General features: G+C 38.9%; 2 protein-coding genes across 4 annotated transcripts in view; both read left to right on the forward strand.

Moving 5' to 3' along the window:
* The window catches only part of peak1 (pseudopodium-enriched atypical kinase 1), an 85,617-nt gene extending 73,525 nt beyond the window's left edge, over positions 1-12,092 (forward strand). For both annotated transcript variants that reach the window (XM_026918867.3, XM_026918869.3), the window contains exons 4-6: positions 1,756-1,988; positions 5,011-5,720; positions 7,643-12,092. In XM_026918867.3, the coding sequence (XP_026774668.3) occupies positions 1,756-1,988; positions 5,011-5,720; positions 7,643-8,773 (2,074 nt within the window). In that variant the 3' untranslated portion in view covers positions 8,774-12,092. The remainder of the gene's footprint in view (positions 1-1,755; positions 1,989-5,010; positions 5,721-7,642) is intronic.
* A 43-nt stretch (positions 12,093-12,135) lies between these two features.
* ubap1la (ubiquitin associated protein 1-like a) lies at positions 12,136-23,100 on the forward strand. Of its 2 annotated transcripts, XM_026919650.3 has the most exons (6): positions 12,136-14,008; positions 15,360-15,492; positions 15,743-16,366; positions 17,696-17,875; positions 18,911-19,012; positions 20,620-23,100. In XM_026919650.3, exons 1-6 carry the CDS (start codon positions 13,986-13,988, stop codon positions 20,752-20,754), a joined length of 1,197 nt encoding a protein of 398 aa, XP_026775451.3. In that variant the 5' UTR covers positions 12,136-13,985; the 3' UTR covers positions 20,755-23,100. The 2 variants fall into 2 exon arrangements, with proteins under 2 accessions (XP_026775451.3, XP_053092604.1); XM_053236629.1 differs by having other exon boundaries at positions 12,136-15,492.
* Positions 23,101-23,174: the final 74 nt, after the last annotated feature.

Below are 23,174 nucleotides of genomic sequence, written 5' to 3' on the forward strand. Positions count from 1 at the left end.
TAGTAAAAAAAAAGTCTCCAAACCACATAATTCTATAAACTGAATTATCCAGTACAAGATAAACATGAATTATGAATGATGCATGATAGAAATAGTATTTAATTAGTTTAGCTCTGCCCTCTATTCCTAGGCTAAATTCAGTAATCAGAGCATGCATTTTAAGTGTACACATTTGATTCAGCATCTAAGGCATCATTAAGTATCATGGGAGACTACACAGCAGGATCCTGGAACTCTAGAGTGCTGTTTTCACAGCTGTACCCACTTGCATCAGGATAGGATAGAAATGGTATTTAATTAGTACGAATAATAAATTACTTTCATTAACGGTAATGATATAAGGAGTCAGTACAGCATTCTTGCCGTTATTGCCTTTTACCCTAATGAAGAAATCCTGATTCGATGAATATGAAATAGAAAGTACTTCCAGCCCAATGTTTTATCCTGGTGAACTGGTGTAACAACAGAAGACCCATTTTGTGTGGCCTGCATTTGCGTTATTGGCTACTTTTACATGCACAACAATGTTCCAATGCTAATCAGAATTTGGCAATATTCTAATTCATATTGAGTTATGTAAATGCTACAGTCAGATTGCCCGATTCAAATTAAGACAATATTCTGATTCCCCAAATTCCGATTCCCATTCCTGGAATACGCCTGTTTTAATCAGAAATTTGTTGCATGTAAAGACCTTATTCAGAAAATCAACTGAAAGGAGATATATGCACATGCTCATTCCTCAAGGAATCGTGGGTGCTAACAGATGCTTAGCTGTAGGCTAGGTATTTAGGAACGGCAACTTACAACAGCCATGTATACAGGAATATTCCGATGCCTGTACGCATATAAACATCGTATTCGGAATATGGCTGCAACCCGAATATAGACCTTACACAGAATTTGATGTGCATGTAAACATAGCCATAAAAATGTCATAAAATATGACACTGTCGATAATGTCATACTTTATGATGCGCTAACACTAAATGGTCACATGTTAGATATTAATTTAACACTAAGCAATAAAACACAGAAAGGAAAATAATAGATGATGAATGAAGTTGGTCATTTTTCAATAACGTTGAAAAATAGGTTACGTAATATGCCTTACATCATACTTTTTATCCATTAATAGTAACATTTAATGTTGTGGAACGTCCGTGAAACAAGTAAGTTCACATTATCGCCTGTGTTATAAAAAACAGACTGTTGTTTCAATCCTCTCTTTCTTTCTCTCTCTTGCAGTGCATAAGGCAAAAAATGTAGCTTGTCTGTTAACTTAAAGTTAAAGCGTTAACTCTGACTGTTACAAAGCGTTGACACTTGAGACGCCTCCCATAAATGTTCAACAAACTCTTTTGTCATCAAAGAAAGCGTCACCGTATTATTGATTACACATTTTTAAATGTGTATGTAATGCATCCGCTGTACAATTCTCTGTCTTAGTTGTTACTATAGAAACACATATTAGAGTGAGAACCTTTCATTTGAATTAAAGAAGGCATTATCTTCCAGCCACTGTTATAGAAAATTAATCAACACCTTCTGAGTAATCAGAGTCGAGAATTCAACAGCTCTATGGAATACTCTACAGTAAAGTATGATGAGGCATTGTAATGTCGGATCACATTCTCTACTAGATTAAATACACACAAAGCTGAAAGCTCACTTTAAACACACAAATCGGCAGACAGTTGTGAAGATGTTGATGATACAGCAGCACTAAGTTTACATTTTCTCCATCTCATGCAGTCAGATGCCAGTTCAGGGCCCGGAGACAGACACACCCGCCATCACCTCTTTGCAGGCCAAGCTGGAACTGCCGACCGTGAGTGAGCCGGCCAGCCTCTCAACGCGCCCCGTGGCTCGCCCACTCTCACCCAGCGTCAGTCTAGGGGAGCCAGAGGAGGACGAGGGAGCAAACACACACTCTCACTCACACTCCCCTGCTTCCAGCTCCTGCAGTGCCACCTACACCAACTTAGGTATGTAACAGTCCCGTTCAGCTTTTACACACACACACACACACACACACACACACACACACACACACACACACACACACACCCCTCTGTCCAAGGATCTGGGCTGTTCTCGCTACTAAGACAGGTAGCCAGTAACGATTTGATTTTAAATATATAAAAGAAAGAGGGGGGATAAGGGCAGAGTTTAACCTGAGTGAACAGCAGCTGGTAAAATTTGCCTGTTCCACATCTCTCTCTCTCTCTCTCTCTCATACACACACACACATAGACACAGGTTCGGCATGATGGTGATAGAAGAAGAGACCATTTGAGGACATCAGTTAACGTTCAGAACAGCACAGTACCTCTAGATGTTTGTCTAGAATTTAGATGTAGCTTGCATGATTTGCCCATAGCTAATAATTACAGAGAAGGATTGCGGAGGATTGCGGAGAGAATTAAATGTGCAGGAATGTTATTGCTAGAATATTACAATAGTAGATGGTCATAAATCAAATGTAAGCTTGGGTTGTTTTTAAAGTGGGATGTCAAAATTGCCCACAGGCCTTAACTTTACATTCAAACAAGCAAGTAAAAAAAAAAAAACAAAAAAAAAACCAGGCACACAGAAACACTCCTGTCTCTTACTGACTCCAGTGAAGGCAGATATTACACTGCAATTCACGATTACATAAAATACTTTGTCACTGTCATGTTAAATTGTTTTTTAGAACTTTTTTTTAACATTAAATTTCATTACTTTGTGTTTCTGTGTTGATTGTTGGAAGTGTGTTTGGCTCATCATCTTGTTGAAAGTTTTCTCTGGCCAAGCTTGAACCCCCTGGCAAAGGCAATCAGGTTGTGGGCTGAATTATCCTGGTACTTAGCAGAATTCATGATGCCATAAATCTTCCCAAAACCCCCTGAATCCTCAGCCACAAAACAGCCCCAAAGCAGTGGGGCATCAGTTGCGTCTCCTTGTGTGCAGTTCAGTTTTGGAGACACGCACGTCAAAAAGATCGATTTTTGTCTCATCTGACTACAACGCTTGATTGTAATCACATTTGGTGAAGTTCACTTGTCATCAAAGTGGAGTTTTTACAGTTGATTTTAAAACTTGACAACCACAAAATCAACCAAACTGTGCAGTACTTTTTCTTTTTTTTTTCCCCTTCTTCATCATCATCATCCTCAGTGTCGAAGGACAGTGTGCTCATGGTCCAAGTCCTGTCCTGTCCAAGTCCCGAACTATTTCAGACATGTGAAGCTTTTTTTATGACCTTGATTGTGCTTAATGGTATTTTTAAGTGCTTATGTGTGGTTTACATCCATTACACAATTTGCACAGTCAACAACCGTCTCTTTTGTGTCAACATGGTTAAAAAAAAGTTCCTGGGAACTGAGAGCAAATGGAAAATAATACATACAATTTTCAGTTTGCATTTATTTAAAATATTACTTAGGGGTGTCAATAATTTTGGCACAATTATTTAAAAATATTTTATTTCTAATTAGTGAATTTTTAGAAGATTGATAAATATTTTCTTCTATTATTTGAGTGGAAAATCTGATTTGTGTTTAATGTTTATTTTATATAATAATTTTTGCTTTTTCATTTTTATGAAAGGTGCCAATAATTCTGGAAGGCACTGTATATGTTAAGTTCTGTTTGGTTTTGTTTATTTGTTTGACAGGAAATTAAAGAATATTAAAAAAAATAAATAAATAAATACTGGTCATTAAATATGGTCCTTGAATTTGAAGGGTCATCAAATTATACTATGATGTATAAATTGTATAGTCATATAAGTGTTTGGCCATAACACCAGCTACTGCCATTGTGTTTGTTAGCTAGAGAGGGTGAATGTGCAAAGCTGAATGGGCTACTTTAGGTTCAGAGGTACTTAAAGGTACTTACTGTAAATGCAGGAATCAGTAGTTTTGGAGCTACTTGCAGGCACAATCTTTTTCTTGTGTCTGTAACTGGAACACACATAGACAATTATTAGAAAATGTGACCCTCTGCCTACCTACTAATAGCCTGCAGTGAAACTTCAACTCATTAAGATTAATTCAGTCTATTATGATTAAAATTTCCATTTGTATATATTGGATGTCATTACATGGCATTAGAATGTAAATCCAAGTTTACAAGCAGAAAGTAATTTTTTCTAGAATTTATATTACAGGTGTATTACACTAGGGATGTTCAGTGATGTTACGTTGTTAAGAGGTTTTTGGTTATGTATGTCCTCGGAACATATGCAGCTTGTAGACATTTAAATAGAAGAGACAGAAGTAGAAAAGCACCAGGCTGCAGGTAGACATGAGAGTTACAATTTTATTTCTTAAATTTAATTTTAATTTAATTTTATTTAGGTTTTCAAAATGAAAAACAGTTTGAACACACTGCAAACCCTCAGTAGCTATTACTGAAAACTTTCCATGTTGAGCTGTCACTGCTGAAGGTTCTTTCTGACTGCGCTTGCTGTGAAAAGGGCAATGTTTTATTTTAATGACGGTCCAGGGTGACACCACTCATTCTAATATTTAAAATACAATAACAGTATTATTGTAGTATTAGCTAGTATTATAGCAATGTTTCCATGAAAAATGCCGGCCGATGCTTGAATGTACGCTGCCACACTCAAATTCTTCCCCTTTCAAAACTCTAAGCCCTGTTTAACATAAAGACCTACTTAATTTAATTCATTACGATTTACCTTTTGTAATGTATGCAAAACGTTGAAGTTGGCAATCGTGGTGACTAGGCAGTCTTTTATCTTAGTCTGAAATAAAATGAAATCTTTCACTTGTTTGGTTGTTGGCCAAGCAGTTTAGTCTTTATAACCTTAGTTCAGGTTATTTTCATTTGGGAGTCTGTATGATAAAATGAATGAGCGAGTAGCTATCTCTCACTGTTTTGTGGCACAAGGTTGATTTATAGATGTTTGTGGGGGCCTGTGGTAGCACTGAAGGTTCCAAAATTACATTGTTGCCTGTACTCATGACGGTCTCTCTCTGGCCCCCTTCCTCTCCCCAGGCCAGTCCAGGGCCAGTTTGATCCCCACAAAGCACCCCAGACACCTCAAGGCCTCTGATGACACTCTCCATTCTGAATCTGAAGGTTTCAATTCAGGCGCCAAAGCCACTCCCCCACCGCTGCCCAAGAAGTCTGTGCCACGAGCCAACACAGAGCCGTCACTGACCAGAGAACCGATGACCCGCCGACCCCGGGGTGAGGCCAAGCCAGGTGGCGCCAGCTTGAGCGTGGCAAATCCACTCTATGACCTGGACTCCACCTGGGAGACAGCCAGTCAGAGCTCCTCACTCAGCTCTGATGCCCGACAACTAGACGAATCGGGGGACTCTCTGGAGAGGCCAGTGGCTGGGGGACGGAACCTTTCCCGCTCAGCAAACAGCAGCACAGCCCCAGATCGGGAGAGGCGGGGCTGCCGCAGCACAGAGAGCCTTTCAACCAGTAAGACCCACAGACTTGCTCTTTACAGAGGTCTAGAGAGCTGGGAAGAGGTGGCAGGCCGCATCCGTAATCTACACGCCGACACGTTGCGCAAACTGGCTGGCCGCTGTGAGGACCGCTTCATGGCTGGTCAGAAAGACCATTTGCGCTTTGGCATAGACAGCTGGTCCCACTTCAGACTGACCACAGGCAAGCCATGCTGCGAGGCGGAAGATGCTGTGTACTACACAGCCGCTTATGCTAAGGACCCGCTTATCAACTACGCTGTTAAGGTAGGTCTCATTTTTGTTTTTCAGAGTTAGAAGTGCTTCAGTCGATCCAGGTGAAAGAATTTTTAACGTGTAGTTTGTAGGCTGACAGTCAATTAGTATGCCTTTTTAATGAGAGTGTGAGCTGTATCATTTGCCTGAGAAAGTCTTCAGTGTTGAAAGGCATCAAAGAGTGTTTATGATTTGCACTCTTGTAGATAAACACATAATTATACCAAATAGCTTGGGAAGTCCCAATTAAAAGCCTTCTGTGTCACACCTCAACTCACCATGGCATTCACATTGATTCATTAATCTCAAAAAACTTTGTAGACTCTAGTACCTGAGAGATACTGTTCAGGGGGAAATGAGGTCGATGTTTCTGGTGCTTTTAATGGATTTAATGTCAGTCACATCTACCAGAGATTGGTCTGTTTGATGAGGTACAAAATAAATATGGAGAGTGCCATGTTTTCTGTTTTTTTTGAAAGTGTATGAACAAGATAAAATAAAACATAAGTTATTAAAATAAATAAAAAATTAAATAATAAAAATAAAACATATGTAATTTGACTTCACAGTGTATTTGTGCCGAACTAGATTATTCCAATATACTGTATTATAAACAGCTGCGACTCACACCGATAAGCCATAATATTAAAACCACTAACTGGTGACATAAATAACATTGATTATCTTTTTACAATGGCACCTGTCAAGGGGTGTGGTATATTATGCAGCAAGTGAAGTCCTCGAAATTGCTGTGTTAGAAGCAGGAAAAATGGGCAAGTGTAAGAATCTGAGCGACTTTGACAAGGGCCAAATTGTGATGGCTAGACGACTGGGACAGAGCGTCTCCAAAACGGCAGGTCCTGTGGGGTGTTCCCGGTTTGCAGTGGTTAGTACCTACCAAAAGTGGTCCAAGGAAGGACAACCAGTGAACCGGCAACAGGGTCATGGGCGCCCAAGGCTCACTGATGCACATGGGAAGCGAAGGCTAGCCCGTCTGGTCTGATCCCACAGAAGAGCTACTGTAGCACAAATTGCTGAAAAAGTTAAAGCTGGCTATGACAGAAAGGTGTCAGAACACACAGTGCATCGCAGTTTGCTGTGTATGGGGCTGCGTAGCCAAAGACCAGTCAGTGTGTCCATGCTGACCCCTGTCCACTGCCGAAAGTGCCTACAATGGGCATGTGAGCATCAGAACTGGACCATGGAGCAATGGATTGGTCTGATGAATCATGTTTTCTTTTACATCATGTGGAAGGCCGGGTGCGTGTGCATCGCTTACCTGGGGAAGAGATGGCATCAGGATGCACTGTGGGAAGAAGGCAAGCCGAAGGAGGCAGTGTGATTCTCTGGGCAACGTTCTGCTGGGAATCCTTGGGTCTTGGTATTCATGTGGTTGTTACTTTGACACATACCACCTACCTGAACATTGTTGCAGATCAAGTACACCACGGTATTCTCTAATGGCAGTGGACTCTTTCAGCATGATAATGCGCCCTGACAAACTGCAAAAATTGTTCAGGAATGGTTTGAGGAACGTGACAGAGTTCAAGTTGTTGTCTTGGCCTCCAAATTCCCCAGATCTCAATTCGATTGAGAATAGGTTCTATTGGAATTTCCAATTCATTTTCTGTTGTCATAATTAGGAATTACAGTGTATGTATGTAATAGACATAGAACTTTAATTTGTTACCGTCTGTTACTTAAAATTTAGTGAACTATTTTTATCTGCCTTAATATAGCCTACTATGTGAATAACTTTTACAGTGAATAAATCCTTTTCCATCAATTGTGTTTGATTGTCCTACAAAGTCAGTAATGGGGTATTTACCAAATTAGAATTAAGCAGTGTTTCATCTATATTGCTCACCCTAGTACATGTCAATAACTAATACTACACGTGTTAAAGTGCATCTCGCCATCTCTCTCTTTCCCAGATCTGCAGGTACAAGGTGAAGGAGACACAGCAGCAGTTCTTCCACAGCCTGGCTGTCCGACAAAGCCTTCCCGTGCACTTCAACATCCAGCAGGACTGTGGCCACTTCCTGGCAGATGTGCCTGCTCGCCTTCTGCCCTGGGAGGACGAGGAGGAGAGCGATGATGAGAAGGATGAAAAAAGAGAGGAGGAGCGAAATCTGGAGCAGAAAGGTAGAGGGAGCAAAGAGCTGCTGTCTGAAGGGAAGAGGCAGGCCGAGAGGGGGCATGGGAACATAGCAGTGCCGGCGGACATGGCGTGCCACGGCGGGAAGTTGCGCAGCCGGGTGGTGGTGATCACACGTGAGGTCCCATTCCAGACGGTGGCCGATTTTGTGCAGGAGGGTACAGCAAGGCACTCACGTAACCCAGAGCTGTATGAGCGCCAGGTGTGTTTGCTGCTGCTTCAGCTGTGTACTGGCCTAGAGCATATGAAGCCGTACCACGTGTCACACTGCGATCTGCACCTGGAGAACCTGCTGCTTGTGCACTGCCAGCCAGGCGATCCCTGGAACCTGGAGCTTCCGGAGCCCACCACCACCACGACCATCACAACATCTGTTTCCTCTGCCTGCCCGGCTCGCCTCATCATCAGCAACTTCTCTCAGGCCAAGCAGCAGAGCATCGTGCAGTACACTGAGTGTGATGAGTTTCAGCTGGGCCTTCTAATCTATGAGATGCTTCACCAACCCAATCCTTTGGTGGAGGCAGCTGGCCTGACAGAGAGGGAGCAACTGCCACCGCTCCCTATGCGTTCCCTATACTCTCAGGGCCTGCAGCGGCTGGCAAGTCTCCTGCTCCACACCGACGAGTCTGAGCGCATTGGCGTGGCCGAGGCTCGCGCTTGCCTGCAGTGTCTGCTGTGGGGGCCACGTGACGACCTCTTGCGTGCCGCACCTCTTCCCATTCAGCGACATGCAGCGCTGCAGAACTGGCTGGACTTGAAGCGTACACTCATGATGATCAAGTTTGCCGAGCGCTCACTGGATGCTGGCGGTGGTGTCAGCCTGGAGGACTGGCTCTGCTGCAAGTACCTGGCCTTTGCCACCACAGACTCCATTGACAGGGTTGTTCGTGTTTTGCAGCAGCTCTGAGTCTGGATGCTTGGCCCCAGTTGTGTTTGGACTGCCAGTCAGCTTTCATATCACAGGCCAAGTGCCCGGTGGAGTCTGCTGGCATGTGCACATTTGCGCTGTATGCATTTTTTTTTGTTTGTTTATTTGTTTGTTAGTTTTATTCTTTTTAATTTGAGGAACGTGCAAGACATGTTTGTGCTTTATTAGTTTGTGTTTGTGTTACTTAAGTATTGAGTGGTGAAGAATTTTAGATCAATGCTTTTGCTTTCAAAAAAGCCTTGTTTTTTAACCAGCCATGCAGTTGGATCACGTTAATAGAAATTGTGTTATTAGAAAAGCAGTCAGTGTTTTTCCCCCTGATTGTTATTTTTAATCAATGTGACATCATTTGCAGAATGACTCACAGTTTGGCCTTCATGATAAAATGCTTCCTCTGTTTACTCTAGCTGTTTGGGAGAGCACTGATCTGGCATCAGCAGCTTGTCTCCTGCGCTTTGACTTGGAACAATACTTTAGGGATTTCAGGATTTCCCCAAGGGTGTGAGAGAGTTCGTACAATTATTATGTAATAGCAGTATGTTGGATGTAGTAGAGAGTAAAGGATGTACATTTCTAGGTTTTAAAGCAGTGTGTAAAGCATAAGGGGCTCATTAAACCAAAGCTAAGATAGGAGATACCACTGAGGGCCACAGTATTTCTGCCACTCGCTCTCAATCTCTCTCCTTCAGCTCAATTCTTACCCTCTATCAGCTCTTGTAGTCATGTTCTCCTCTATGAGAACCTCATCTCTCACTCATAAGTCTAGATAAGATAGAGATTTAACTTATTAGTGAAAGAAACTACTTAAATTTAAGATGAACTCTATTTCTGTATTACAATCTTGAGTGTGAGACAGTCGATGCAAATGTTTCCAAAGCAGATTCAGCGGGATATTTTTGTAACACCAGAATTTACCAAAGGTTAAGAGATGGTTGGTGTCTATTCTGACATTAAACTAATGAAATATTGAAACAAAATGTATTTTTAAAGATTTTAATGCATGGTTTCATCTGAAGAAATCAGTAAAGTGTCCTTAATGCAAACACGCACGGAAAAGCAGCCGGGTCCTCGGATCCAGAACTGAAAGATGCAGCCAGGGGTTTTTTGGTGAATGTGCACTGTGGTTATAGGAGAGTCTGCAGCACTCCGATCAAAGTTCCATCTCTCATAACCCAGACGATGAATTGGGGGTAGATCAGCCCCAGAGAATAATGGGTTGGAATGGCGTACCTTTTTCTAAGGTAGATCATTTTTGTACCTTTTGGATTTATGTGCAATCATTGTAAATGATATCTGTTACATATGGAAGCAGTATTTAAATATAGTGTATGTGCTTGATATTATGCAGCATTCAGTTAAACAGTTACTTCCTTTTGGCACATAATTATTGACAATGCCTGCCTCAAGGCACAGCTTATTTTTCCTTTGAAACATAATTTCCACATTGTTCACAAGCTTGGATGAGAAGGTGTGTGTGTGTGTGTGTGTGGTATGTTAGTGTGCACATTTAGCAAATGATTTGCCAGGTAGTGCACATACTTTTATTATATTTTTCGTTTTATTACTATTGTGTTTGTATGTGTGTGTACACTTAATTTTGAATGGAAAGGGGCTGAGGAGGTGAGAATGTGAAGCTCTGAAATCAGCGGCAAGTCCCAGTGCTGCCTACGCAGGGACCAGTCAGCTACTCGGCTAAGTAGAGAAAAGCTAAGAGCCATCTTACGGTAAAATTTTGAATTGACCATGATCCTTTTTCTTCCGCAACCAGGATAAGAGCAGTGATGCGAACTAAACAGCTCTAGAGCAGTGTTTCTCAACCAGGAGACCTCAGACCCCATGTGGTCCATGGCATAATTTCAGGATGTCTGTGTGATTGTTCCTAAAAATATTTAAAATATATATAATTGGCATTTGTGTTAAATATTTGGTTTAAGTGTTTACTTTAAATACATTTTTCAGGCTCATTAAATTTCAGAAAAGCCACAAACTTAATGTTTTTTTTTTTTTTTTTTATTATTCTATATGCGTAGTCATGCACATTCACAGCTCTCTCACTAACGCATCTTAGCTTGCTCATTCAGGAAGGTTTGCAAAGTTTGGCCCAACACTGATGGGTTAATCAAACAAATGATAATTCAGAGAGATAATCACGCCAAGTGTAATGTAAGCAATAAAATGTGTGAACATTCTACTGTTCACCCACAACTGCAAAAAACCTCTGTTTCAAGTTTAATATCGATGAGTAAAATGAAATGTGTACGTCAGTGTGTAATGTGAAATGTAAATGTCAATGTATAAAAATGTCACTGTTAATGTTAAAGCAATTTGAATAACTGGCAGGATATCAAATCTAATACTGACCTGAAAATTTATTACATTTGACACTTGATGGATTATGAAAAGGTGTAGCGTAGACTACTTATATACATTACATCACATTATAATTATATATTAATATATACATATTATGTAGGGGTTCTGCGAGGATCAGACAGAATATGCTAGGGGTCCACAGCTGAAGAAAGGTTGAGAACCACTGCTTTAGATCATGCTACAAACATTGCACTTGCAGCAGTGATGCATTAGTCCTAATACTTTGACTAATACATTACACTATGGAACAGTGAAAAATAAAAACAGATTAAAACAAGTTGCTGAGCCGCTCGAATCTGAGTGGCAAAGAAAACGCAGAGAGTTTGTTATTGTCAGCTGCTGTCTGTCAGAAAAAAGGTGAGACAGTTTGGTCAGTTTGCTCCTTTCGTCTAGCAAGCATCCTGATGCCGCTGTGATAGGAATAGTTCTAATGAGGAGACGTATAAGTTCAGCGAGTGTACATGGGTGTGTGTGTGTTCCTTATGAGACTCCAGTTGCTGCTGAGCTGGTTGTTTGACTTACTGGGGAATGTTGGTGGACTGCACTGGCGGCTGTCCTTCCTTCACAGAGTGTTCAGTTTTTCTCTAATAGATTTATATAATAGTATCAGAATGGTACACACACCACAGCACTCTGTGTTCCAGGCTCACTATTCTGTCTTGACTCATCATTCATGTTTTTTTTTTTTATTATTTTTTTATTTTTTAAAACAATGATACAAACTACCCAGTCCATTTGCTCATGTCCGTAGCAGTGATGGAGCAATCACCACTTCATGCACAGTCATGCTGGCCAATGTTCTGTTCAACTATGCGTTCTTTTCAGTTGTATTTCCAGCAGTGTATTTTATGGTTGCTTACCAATGTACTTTAATGGCCAATGAATATATAAAAGAGCTCTACTGGCTTTCTATATATATATATATATATATATATATATATATATATATATATATATATAAAATGTATGTATGTATGTGTGTCTCATGGCATTTGGTGGCATACAGCCATTTCTTGTTGTCTGAGTTAATATTACCAGTAGTAATAAAATTATGAATATATGTTTTTATATTTTGTATGAGTGTTTGTGTAAAATGGACATAGGTTTGTTGTGGATAAAATATTTTAAAAACAGAAACAAGTTAGCCATCCCATCTGTCATTGCTCAGTCTAGTGACACAATACAATTTTACTTCAAGGTTTACTTTAATTGAATTTCTGTGTGCGTGCGTGCGTGCGTGCGTGCGCGTGTGCGTGCGCGCGTGTGGTCATACCTCTGCAGTGTGAGTGTGTAATCTCTGACACACTTCTTCAGCATTTTTCTGATCCTCTTCTAATGACTTGAAGGTCATGAATGCATTTGCAGTCGGGGTTTATGCATACACACAGAGCTCTCCAGACACCAGGACTTTTCTGCTGTGTGTTCCACAAACACACTGTACACCATTGTACACTCTCAGAAAAGAGTAGTATATTAAACTGTACAAATCCCACCTTGTTGCTGGGATAGTACCCTTATCTTTTACCTGGAAATGTGGATATGTAGTGTACTTTAAAAATGATTTAAGGTACATAATTGTACCATAATTACCCTTTAGAGTAAAGCTTTAAAGGTTTACTACACACATTTTTCTAAAAAAAAAAAAAAAAAAAAAGGTACAGATTGTTTACCCTTCAGGTTACAACTCCACTGACAAGGAAAGGTACAGTTAATGCCAACAGTTTACATACATCTTTTTCACAACTCCACACATTTTAAGTTCCTGTGTTTTCAGGTAGGGGATCTACTTTATTTCCATAAGAGGTCATTTCAAAATAATAGCTAAAAGATGGATTTAATAAAACTCTTGTTGTAGCCTTCCACAATTCTCCCGCAAAACACAAATACCTTTGTGAGAGAATGCAGAGTTTCTCAGGGAAAGGAAATGTTATGCATTGGAAAAAAAAAATTTCCTCCCATCTTGTTTTTTTTTTTTTCCCACTATGTCCCTGTTGGGCTCCCTACAGTTGAACCTTTCGAGACAAAGTTCTTTTGAGTCGCCTGGATTTTTCCATGGTGTCAAGGGCAAAAAGGCACTGGCTCTAAAATAGAGCCTGAGTTGTACTGTCTTTACATCAATTTCTGGAATCTTCCAGACTGTTTAAAGAGACAGTCAACTTGGTGTAAGTAAACTTCTCATCCAGTGGAATTCTGATACAGTGAATTAAAGCTGAAAGAAGTCGCTATCTAACCGAAATGACCTCTGCTGTGAATAAAGTCGGTACCCTACTTGACTTGCGAAAAGAAATGTGTGGTAACATGAAATGAGATTGAATATCTTTAGCCTAGATGTAGGGAAACTTTTGACATCAGCTGTACAGTTCAGTACCATTTTGTTTGACAGTGGTAGTGTTTGATTGCAATTCATTTTTCATTCTACTCATCAACAATTTAATTACAATAATTCTTTAATATAGCAAATGTAGTGGAACATAAATAGATTCATTGTGCTAATATAAATAACTAAATAACTGTTAATTTAACATTAAGGAAAAACAATTAGTATGGGTAACAAATTGAGATTTTTATTTTTATATATATATATACACATACACACACACATAAGCATTGTGCTTGCACAGCTGATGTAGTACTTTTATCTGAAACATCCTGGGCTGTTATGGGTGTATATCTGTGTGTGTGTGTGCGGCTTTGTGTGTGTTGTGTATTTTGGAAACCAGGCGATGAAAGGCTTAGTGTGTGACTCAGTGAGTGTAAGCTTTGTGGCTCTCCACAACAGGCTGCACACTACGGAGCAGCAAAGACACACACACAGCTCATGAGTGCAAAAGAATACTGCAGGTCAGTGTGTTCACTATATGATCATTTCACGTGTGTGCATGTGTGTGTGAGTGAGCATCATTGATTATGCATTGTATTGTACAGTATTGCATATTTATCATTATATTTAAGCAATATCACATGAGCAGGAGTGCTGTTGTACTGAATGTCGGCATGCTGTGATTCAGAGTAGACACGATGCCGCAGGTGATATTCAGTACAACAGAACAATTGTGAGTGTGATATAGTTTATATACAACAGTTCTGTAACAAGAAATTGTATTATACCTAATTACTATTATAGTAAATATCAGCACATTTAGAACGCTGCTTATCCAATTAAATTAGTGGCCTGGAAGCAACCTTAGTATAATAACTCCTGAGTCTTTACCTAAGCCATAATAATACACATTCTAAACCATCTTACATAACAAACAACATGCACAACATTTCACAGTATCTTAAATTTAAACAGTGTTCGGTGTTTTGAACCGTAAACGACACAGTCCGAAAAGTGTGTAACACTTAAACTGGATCTAATTAAACCTCTTTTATTGGGACAAACTTCAAACATTTGTTGTAGTTGTTGAGCAATCACACGTAACAGTTGGAAGACCAGATGACGTCTAAGAGCTACTGCTGCTGAAATCCCGATAATTCCATCAGCATGTCAACAGTGACACGATGGTTTGTCAGCTCTGTACTCTAGCAAATTGCATTTCAAATAAATTTGAGGTTAATCTGCAGATTGCCACAGCGTCCTCCTGAATTATTGGCACCCTTCAATAAAAAAGAAACCGCTGGATTCAAAATTATTGGCACCCTTGCACTTTATAGTTTGTGAAACCTGTGCTGGAGAGCCGCTTCCTGTAACGTCTAATGAGGCTGGTGGTAGCGGGATCTTGGCACACTCATCCATGAAGAACATTTTAAACTCCTTTGTATTCTTAGGACTGTTCAGTCCACAGGTTTTCCAGATAACAAGTATGCAACCTCATTTATACGCCAGGGAATCAGGACATGGTTAAAGGAAACTCAGTTCTAGGGGACTGAGAGCACATGGAAAATAAATTTTTTCAAGAATGTTCAATGTGCATCTTTTTAAAATATATAAACAACAACTGTGCAGTTAAAAGTAGTGAAATATAGGGACTATAAATGAATATCTTTGTGATGCCTGTTTGATTCACGCAATATATACGACATAAACATCCTGAAACTGTCAATCTGTGCTTTAATCTTAAAAGAACCAAAATAAAAAGTGCATCAAATTATTTACTCATTATTTACTTTTCGTTAATTACTAAGTGTGATTTTGTGTGTGTGTGTGTGTGTGTGTGTGTGTGTGTTCGGTTTTGTTTGTCGGCAAAAGAATGGGCAGTCTGGATGATGTTCCCTTTAAGGTTCCACTGGGTTCTCTGGATGAGCCTCTGTGCATGATGGAGCCGATCATTGCCCACGAAATCATCATTCCAGACTACCACCAAAAACTGCATGACCTGCAGGTCCTTCTCTCACTCTCGCTCTCATGTTCACACACACACACACACACACACTTATACACTTCAGCAGTTTTATAGAAAAACAATAATGTAAAATGTACATTCCCAGCATGATTGTTATTGGAACACAATAAATTCAGGATGGAGTTAAATATTTTTATCCAGTCATATAAACAACATGCTTTACTTGATTTAAATTGTTACTGCCTGCGTAATACACTACTCATAGTCATTTCTGCCTTTCGTTCTCCAGTATGACTTCTGTCTGGAGAACTGGGTTCTGAATGGGTTCCATGCTCCTTCTAATAAGCATGTTTTCATTCCTGAGTGTGGTTCTGTGCTTCCGACTTGCCCTCCATACTGGCTCCTGTTTAGCAGCCCTCAGGAGAGGCGCTCCACACACCTCTGCAGAAAGGGTTTATGTGACAAAGGACAGCGACAGCGCAGCCTGAGCTGGAGTTCGGCGGACCTGAAGAGACGCCACCTTCCCCGTTTGCACTTCCTCACTGACAACTCGGCACGCGAGGCTGCTGGCTACAGCGAGGATGACGAGTGCTCCTCCACTGAGGAAGATCGAGGTTTTCGCTCTCAGAGCAGAGAAAGAGCCAAATTTTCACTGCTTCAAGAGGCTCAGAGGCCCGTGTCACCCCGAGCCCCGATCCACACTCACAAGAACTCCACCAGCTCTCTGAAGGAGACGAGCAGCCCCCCGAGCCTGAGGTCCTCACGACCTCACAAAAAACACAGCTCAGGGAACTCCAGTGGAAAACGAAACATCATCACCCACAAACCACTTACGACACACTCCAAGCTCCAGCCCAGACCCTCCTCAGCCGGCCCGCAGCCCTCTGCTCACCAATACAAGTCGTCCCTGCAGGTACACAAACATCACAAACAGCTGAATCACTACAATCACTACACACTCCAAAAACAAAAGATATTCACGTAATATATGAAAAAATATGTCCTCATGAACATTAGGCTTTATGTATTTTACTTGGTCAAACAAAGCATAAGGGTTAAGCAGCATAAATTTTTTTACTAAACTGGAACAATACTGCTAATAATTTTTCCAACGTTAAAAATGCTAATTAACATTGCTGCAAAATGACATCTTCCCAAGTAAAAATATCTTACCAAAGATTAATAAACCTGTTTCTAGACATTTATACTAATTTCAAAGTTGAAATAGTCTTATCTGGCAGATAGTTTTACTCGTTTTAAGCAGTTATTTCTAAAAAAAAAAAAAAAAAAAAAAAAAAAAACTTATCTTCCTTTACAAATTTAAGTCTTAAATTTAAGTATTAAAGTAGGTTTAATAATCTTATTGTAATCTTCTAATAAGAAATAATAGATCAATTTGACTATATTTAAGATATTTTCACTTGGTAAGATGTTTTTTGTTGTTGTTGTTGTTGTTGTTGTTTTTTGCAGTAATGCAAAAGTATGTTAAAATACTGTTTATATTGCTCAGGTCTTTATGGCCCAAGAACAACAAGGAGATATTTAAGTATTAAAATTAATTTTTACTGTACAGTCAGATGTAATATTCTGGCTTAAGGGGATAGCCACTGCTATATACAGTGGGGTCCAAAAGTCTTAGAGCACGAGTGAACCTGCTTCTCTTTAATTTAATACAACAATTTTCATTACAAATGATATTATTGACAACAACTTGAGTGAAAAGTAGCATCTTTGAAATATTTACATAAATTTCAGAGTTTCTTAGTATTTGGTTTGTCCTCTTTTTTGCTTTAATGACAGTGTGCACTCGAGCTGGCATGGACTCCACGAGTTTATGTAAAACTTTATGATCCATTTTAGATCAAATCCATCGGCGTGTCGTCTGATCACACGCTTCAATAGAAGAGATTAGACATGAGGAAAATCTGAGCTTTTATACAAAGCAGTTAACACGCTCAATATCACACATCTGCTTACATTTAAATAGTGACTTAGAAATAGTGCAGAATCTTGAATATTAAATATTCAACATATTGAACTTTTTTTTTAATCCAGAATTTCAGTGTGTCTCAGACTTTTGGACCTGACTGTAGGTTAAACAGATTTTGATTTCAATCAGTAAGAGTGATGTTACATTGCCTTGTGTTGTCACATGCATGTCCTCTTTTTAATTGGCATTGTTTGTGTGTGTGTGTGTGTGTGTGTGTGTGTGTGTGTGTGTGTGTGTGTGTGTGTGTGGCAGGCTGCTCGTCCACACACTTCTCATGGAGATCGCCACTCTGTCCCAGACTCATCAGTGGAGCTGCTGTATGCTCTGAGCCAAGAAGAGAGAGAACTGGTAGAGAGCATCACTGCTCAGGGATACACACTCCGTTCTGCCATCCTGGCTCTGCAGCGCACTGGCACACGTAGTGCAGAGCAGGTAATGTGAGCGCACACAAACACACACAAACACACACTTGCACACACATATGCACACACACACACAGTACATAACAGGGATGTAACCAAACATGAATGCATTATTAGGAATGAACAGATACTGTGTTTCGAACAGATACGAATAGTAGGTATACTCTTTGCTATTTTTTTGTTTTGTTTGTGTATTATTAAGCTTGTCAGGAAGGTTCACAGGGCATCTGAAGGTCATGGGACAATGAAAGACCACTTTGTGCAATGCATTTTCCATATTCATTCATTAATCCTTCGTAATCCTTAGGTCTGGGTCACGGTGATTTAAATCAGGCTACTGATTGGCTTATATTTAGGGAAATAACACAAACTATACTCATTAGAAAATATCATAGGTAGGTACAAACAAAAATAATTTAAAAATCATCTCACACAATTTGTTCAGCCCAGTTACAAACTCAGGTGATGTAACTGAGGTTGAGGAACTATACGAGTCCAAAGAAACCCTTCACGGCTTAGGCCACGCCCACTTTGGGTTTAAATCTGGATGCACATACAAATAGTGGTGTTGAATTACACCCCGAGTAGGTTATATTACTAAGCAAACACTCCTTGTCTCTACAAGGGCATATAAGATATATTCAGACTAAATAATAAAGAAAGAAGTATATTTTATGATATTTATTAAGCATTTTGTATCACATGCTCCTACCAGCTTCATCTGTTCATTTCCTTTCTGGTGTGATCAGAGCATGCAGTGCTCCTGAGAGTTCATAAAAATGTATTCAATTAAAATTTATTACCATTATTATCATGCACATAACAAGAATGATACATGCATAAGGGATTCTGACTCAGTCAGCACTATTCCTACAGGAAAATGACAATGAATTGATCAGCAGTCTTCTCGATCAATGGCAAATGCTCATTCAGCAAAAAAAAACAAAAGATTGCAGTAACAGGATTAAACCACTAGAGGTCCAAAAAAAAGAGGCCCAGATTTACTAACACTTCAATAACACATTCATATACTGTATTGGTGCAGATTCTGAACTATCTGTTGGCCCGTGATCGTCTGTGTGCACTGGGTTATGAGAAAACTCAGGTGGAGGACGCTCTGGAGATGTATCAGAACTGTGAGAGCAAGGTGAGAAACACACACTAATGTCATGCCAGAGATGCATTTCAAATCTTTATATATTCATTTGTACTTTTGCGTGAGATGCAGGAACGGAGACGAATGTGGTGCAGTTCATTGCTTAGTGTTCTCTGTGTAACTGCTGTTCCTGCTGCTTTCAGGTCGTCCTGCAAAATATATCTGTGTATTTTTACATTCTGATCAGAATCCAATGAACTCTGAATGATAAAAACTTAGGAGGGATGACGACAATGAGTAATAACGTGCACAGTTGTACACATACTCGTATTCAAGAAAAAAATATTTTAAAATTTTTTAAATTGTTTCAGTAAGACAGATGACATTCAGCAATGTTTTAAATAAGTGTTCTGTCATGATGTAATAGTAAGTATACAACAGCGCTGTTGAATTCTTGATTCTGATTGGTCAGAAGGTGTTAACGTTCTATAACAGCAGTGCAAGCCAAATGGCAATGTTTATATTAATGGTTTTGTTCTAAATGTTTCTATAGTAACAGAAAGAAAAGAAAACAGAAACGTTGTTGATAATGGTGAAGCTTTCTGTAAGGACGTTTATTTAACGATTGTGGAAGGAGTTTCGGTTGTTAGCGCTTTGTAACAGTCTAAAACAAGTTGTAATTTGTTTGTGTTATTCATTTTAAGAGAAAGTGTATGAACGACTGCTACAGTGTAAGTGATAAGTTTCACAGATTTTCAGGTTTTCAAGTTTCATAGATTTTCCTCAATTCTAAATGTAACTATAAACAGATCTATAAAAAAAATGTATGTATGTGTCACACTTTAATATATAAAACAATTTAATTTTTGTTAAATTGCTGTCGTATAAGAGGAATAAAAGACTCTGGGACTTGGAAAATAATCATTTTCATAGTGCTAACACATCGGACCTCTATGACATGACTCTTTTTTTATTCTTCTATATCTCTCAGAACAGTTATTATCAACAAAAGAAATTAAGTATAAAGCTAACAAGTACTTGTTTGCTTTAGTGATTGCTTTTATCCTATATTTGTTACTTACATTTATATGCAAATTTTGTCACTCTGGTGTTCTCTGCCATCTTGCAAAATACTCTGAGCTGAAAATGTTTGAGAAACGTTGTCTGCATTGCCTGAATCTCACCTTTGATGATTAAATCTCTGAAGATTAAATTAATTTGTAGGAGGAGTAGAGAGAAGACTGATTTCCATAAAGTTCTAATTATTACATAATTCAGTATGGCAACAGCGTAGCTTTTTTGTGATGTTTAATCGGATTGTCATCTGAAATAAAGTTTGATAATGATTGGATCAAATTTGTAAGCAAGAAATCTTCTGTTAATTTTTTGTTATATCTGAAATGAGGGGTTTTTTTGTGTTGTACTAAGCACATGCTAAGAAATTATATGAAAACTAAGAACCATGACGGTGCTTGGACCCCTAAAATTGCAATACAAATGATACAATTTTCCACATTTTGCACCATCACATTAATGAAAATGATTGTTCATATGTGCAAATTCTAAGATGGCTGCTTTATACAGAGGCTGCCTGCTGAGGCCCATTGTACCGAGAATCCTGAATTGCCTTATCTAGTTTGTCTGTGCGTCTCTTTCAGGCTACAGAGTTCCTGCGATTGCTGGCTCAGTTCTGTGAAATGGGCTTCCAGCAGAGCACCATTAAAGAGGTTCTGCTCTTACACAACAACCACCGGGAGAGAGCACTGGAGGAACTCGTGACGCATGTCACCTGAACATTCTGCATGGAGACATGGATAGACTTCTCAGCACACATCATTTACATATTAGTAAATCCAGTTAGAAGGAAATTGCACTGTTTTATTGTACTGTTGCACAGTTAACTGTGTTTTACCTTGTGACTAGTTGCTTTTAAATACCTGATGATAAGAAGATTATAATCAAGCTTAATCAGCCGTGATGAAGCAGTAAAGCAATCTTGCATGACGTGTTGTACAGGACAGATACTGTGGGTGTAACAGACTGCTGTGAGATTCCAGGGATGCGGCGACGGAAAGAATTCAACGCTATCTGTAGCATTTCTCATGAAGTAAATGTTCCTTCATGTAGTAAATTTCAAGTAAAATACTCTCCTTTCGAAAGCTGTTATCAGACATCAGCTTAAAATCTGCTGATTTCACTTCATTAGATCTTGATACAAGGATACATATTTGTATTCACACACTTTTGCTTTTGTTATTTAATATATTTCCAGTGCATACAGTATATCCACTTCATATTTACACACACATCATATAATGTAATCGGTTGACTTTGTACTTATGCATATGAACAAAAAGTACTTGTTGATAAGCATGAATAAAGAAAATGAAACTGATAGGGGAAAAAGTTTTCAGACACCACAGATGAACAACATTAATACTTTATTGTAAAGCTGTTGTTGGCAGTTAGAGCTTTGAGACGTCTACAGTGAGAAGTAATTTGCTTTTTGCAGCACAGTGTTTCAATTTTGGCCCGTTCCTCTTGGCAAATTTCCCCAAGGTTATGAAACTCTAATGGACGCACAATATCAAATTTGCAATTTTATATATTTTCAGTGGGATTCAAATCAGAAGATTGGCTAGCTCTTCATGCAAGGCCTTCTTAAGTTATTTTGGATGTATGTCTGGGGTCATTGCCTTTTTTGAACCGTCCATCTTCTCCCCAGATTCAGTTTCTCGGCTGATGAGATTAAATTCTCCGCTAATACTGTATGTCCTTATCCTGACGCTCCCACCACCGTTCTTCACTGTGTGTATGGTGTTCTTGGTATTGATCATACGTGCAACCCTTCTTTCTCCAGATATGACAAGCTGAATTATTACCAGCGAGTTCTATTTTTGTTTCATCTGATGGAGTATATTGTTGCAAAATTGTTCTGATTCGAACTCTGGGCTTGTTTTTAGTTGTGCATGAGATGTAGGAACAGAGATGATTGCAGTGCAGTTCATTGCTTATTGTTCTCTGTGTAACTGTTGTTCCTGCTGCTTTCAGGTCGTCCTGCAACTCTTTTCGAGTGACTGCTGGCTTCTCTTTTACCTTCCTGATCATTAGTCTGAGAGCATGCTGTTAAATCGGGGAAGAGTAGTTGTACTTCCATGAATTTTCCACCTGCATATTATTGAACCAGTTGTACTGACAGGGACGTTTAAGGCTCTGTAGCTTTTTCCATTCAAGTTCCATTCATTTAATAATGTTGTTGTTAGGAAGTTAATTCACCGTCACCATGATTGCTACTTGTGTGAAATCTTCCCCACCAATGGCTTTTATAACGACACCAGGTGCAATTCGCAGGAGAACATTTTCCTGCATTATTTATATCTAGAACTTGGTTTATTTTTATGTAGCGTATACATATATATTTTTAATATAGTGTCCGAACACTTTTTGTTCTCTATTAATTTTTTTTTTCATATTTATAAGCACAAAATGAAAAGACATTACAATTTTAAATTTGAAGTGGATATACACACTGGAAGTATATTAAATAACAAAAACAAAAGTGTCTGAATACTTATTTCCCGTCACTGTATAATGACTTTAATATTGTAAACAAATATTTTATTAAAAAGCATTTATAATAAATGCTAGTTAAGTCTTTCCTGGTGCATGAAAGACATTGTGTTGATGAAAGAAATCATTTAAAATAATAAAAAACCTGATAGTGTTAACGCTCAGGCGATTCGTCTCTGCACCTCTCATTCACACACTTTCATCTTTAGGCATTTGATGACCTCAGGATACATCAAAGTTTATGGCATAAATGCACGTCAAGTCAATTGCGTTTGCTTCAGATGATATTAGCATTTTAATCAAACTGTTACACTAACCAGTGGATATTATCTGTTCTGTATATGTTACTGTATGGATATTGGTTTGTTATGTAAAATCTGTAACTATCGTATATATTGTATTTAGTAAATTCCATATTCAAACTTTATTAAGATTTATATGCAAATTGTATGCTGTGGTTGCATTTTATTTGTAACTAAAATAAACGTTTCATTGCATAAAAAATGATTCCATGGTCCCCAAAAGTGTTCAAAGCCATATTTACATGTATATAATGTACAGAAATACAAACCTCCGCTGTTTAAACTTAATCACATAAAATATATATAGATATAAATATATAATATATTTAAGTGGATTAGAT

Source organism: Pangasianodon hypophthalmus, chromosome 9 (assembly GCF_027358585.1).
Source record: "Pangasianodon hypophthalmus isolate fPanHyp1 chromosome 9, fPanHyp1.pri, whole genome shotgun sequence".
NCBI lineage: Eukaryota > Metazoa > Chordata > Actinopteri > Siluriformes > Pangasiidae > Pangasianodon > Pangasianodon hypophthalmus.

What these genes read in the sequence shown, in the direction of transcription:
- ubap1la (XM_026919650.3), top strand. Translation starts at nt 13,986, where the DNA reads ATGAGTGCAAAAGAATACTGCAG. An exon ending in AGTGCAAAAGAATACTGCAG is followed by an intron (nt 14,009 to 15,359) that starts GTCAGTGTGTTC and finishes TGTCGGCAAAAG; the next exon opens with AATGGGCAGTCTGGATGATG. An exon ending in AATACAAGTCGTCCCTGCAG is followed by an intron (nt 16,367 to 17,695) that starts GTACACAAACAT and finishes TGTGTGTGGCAG; the next exon opens with GCTGCTCGTCCACACACTTC.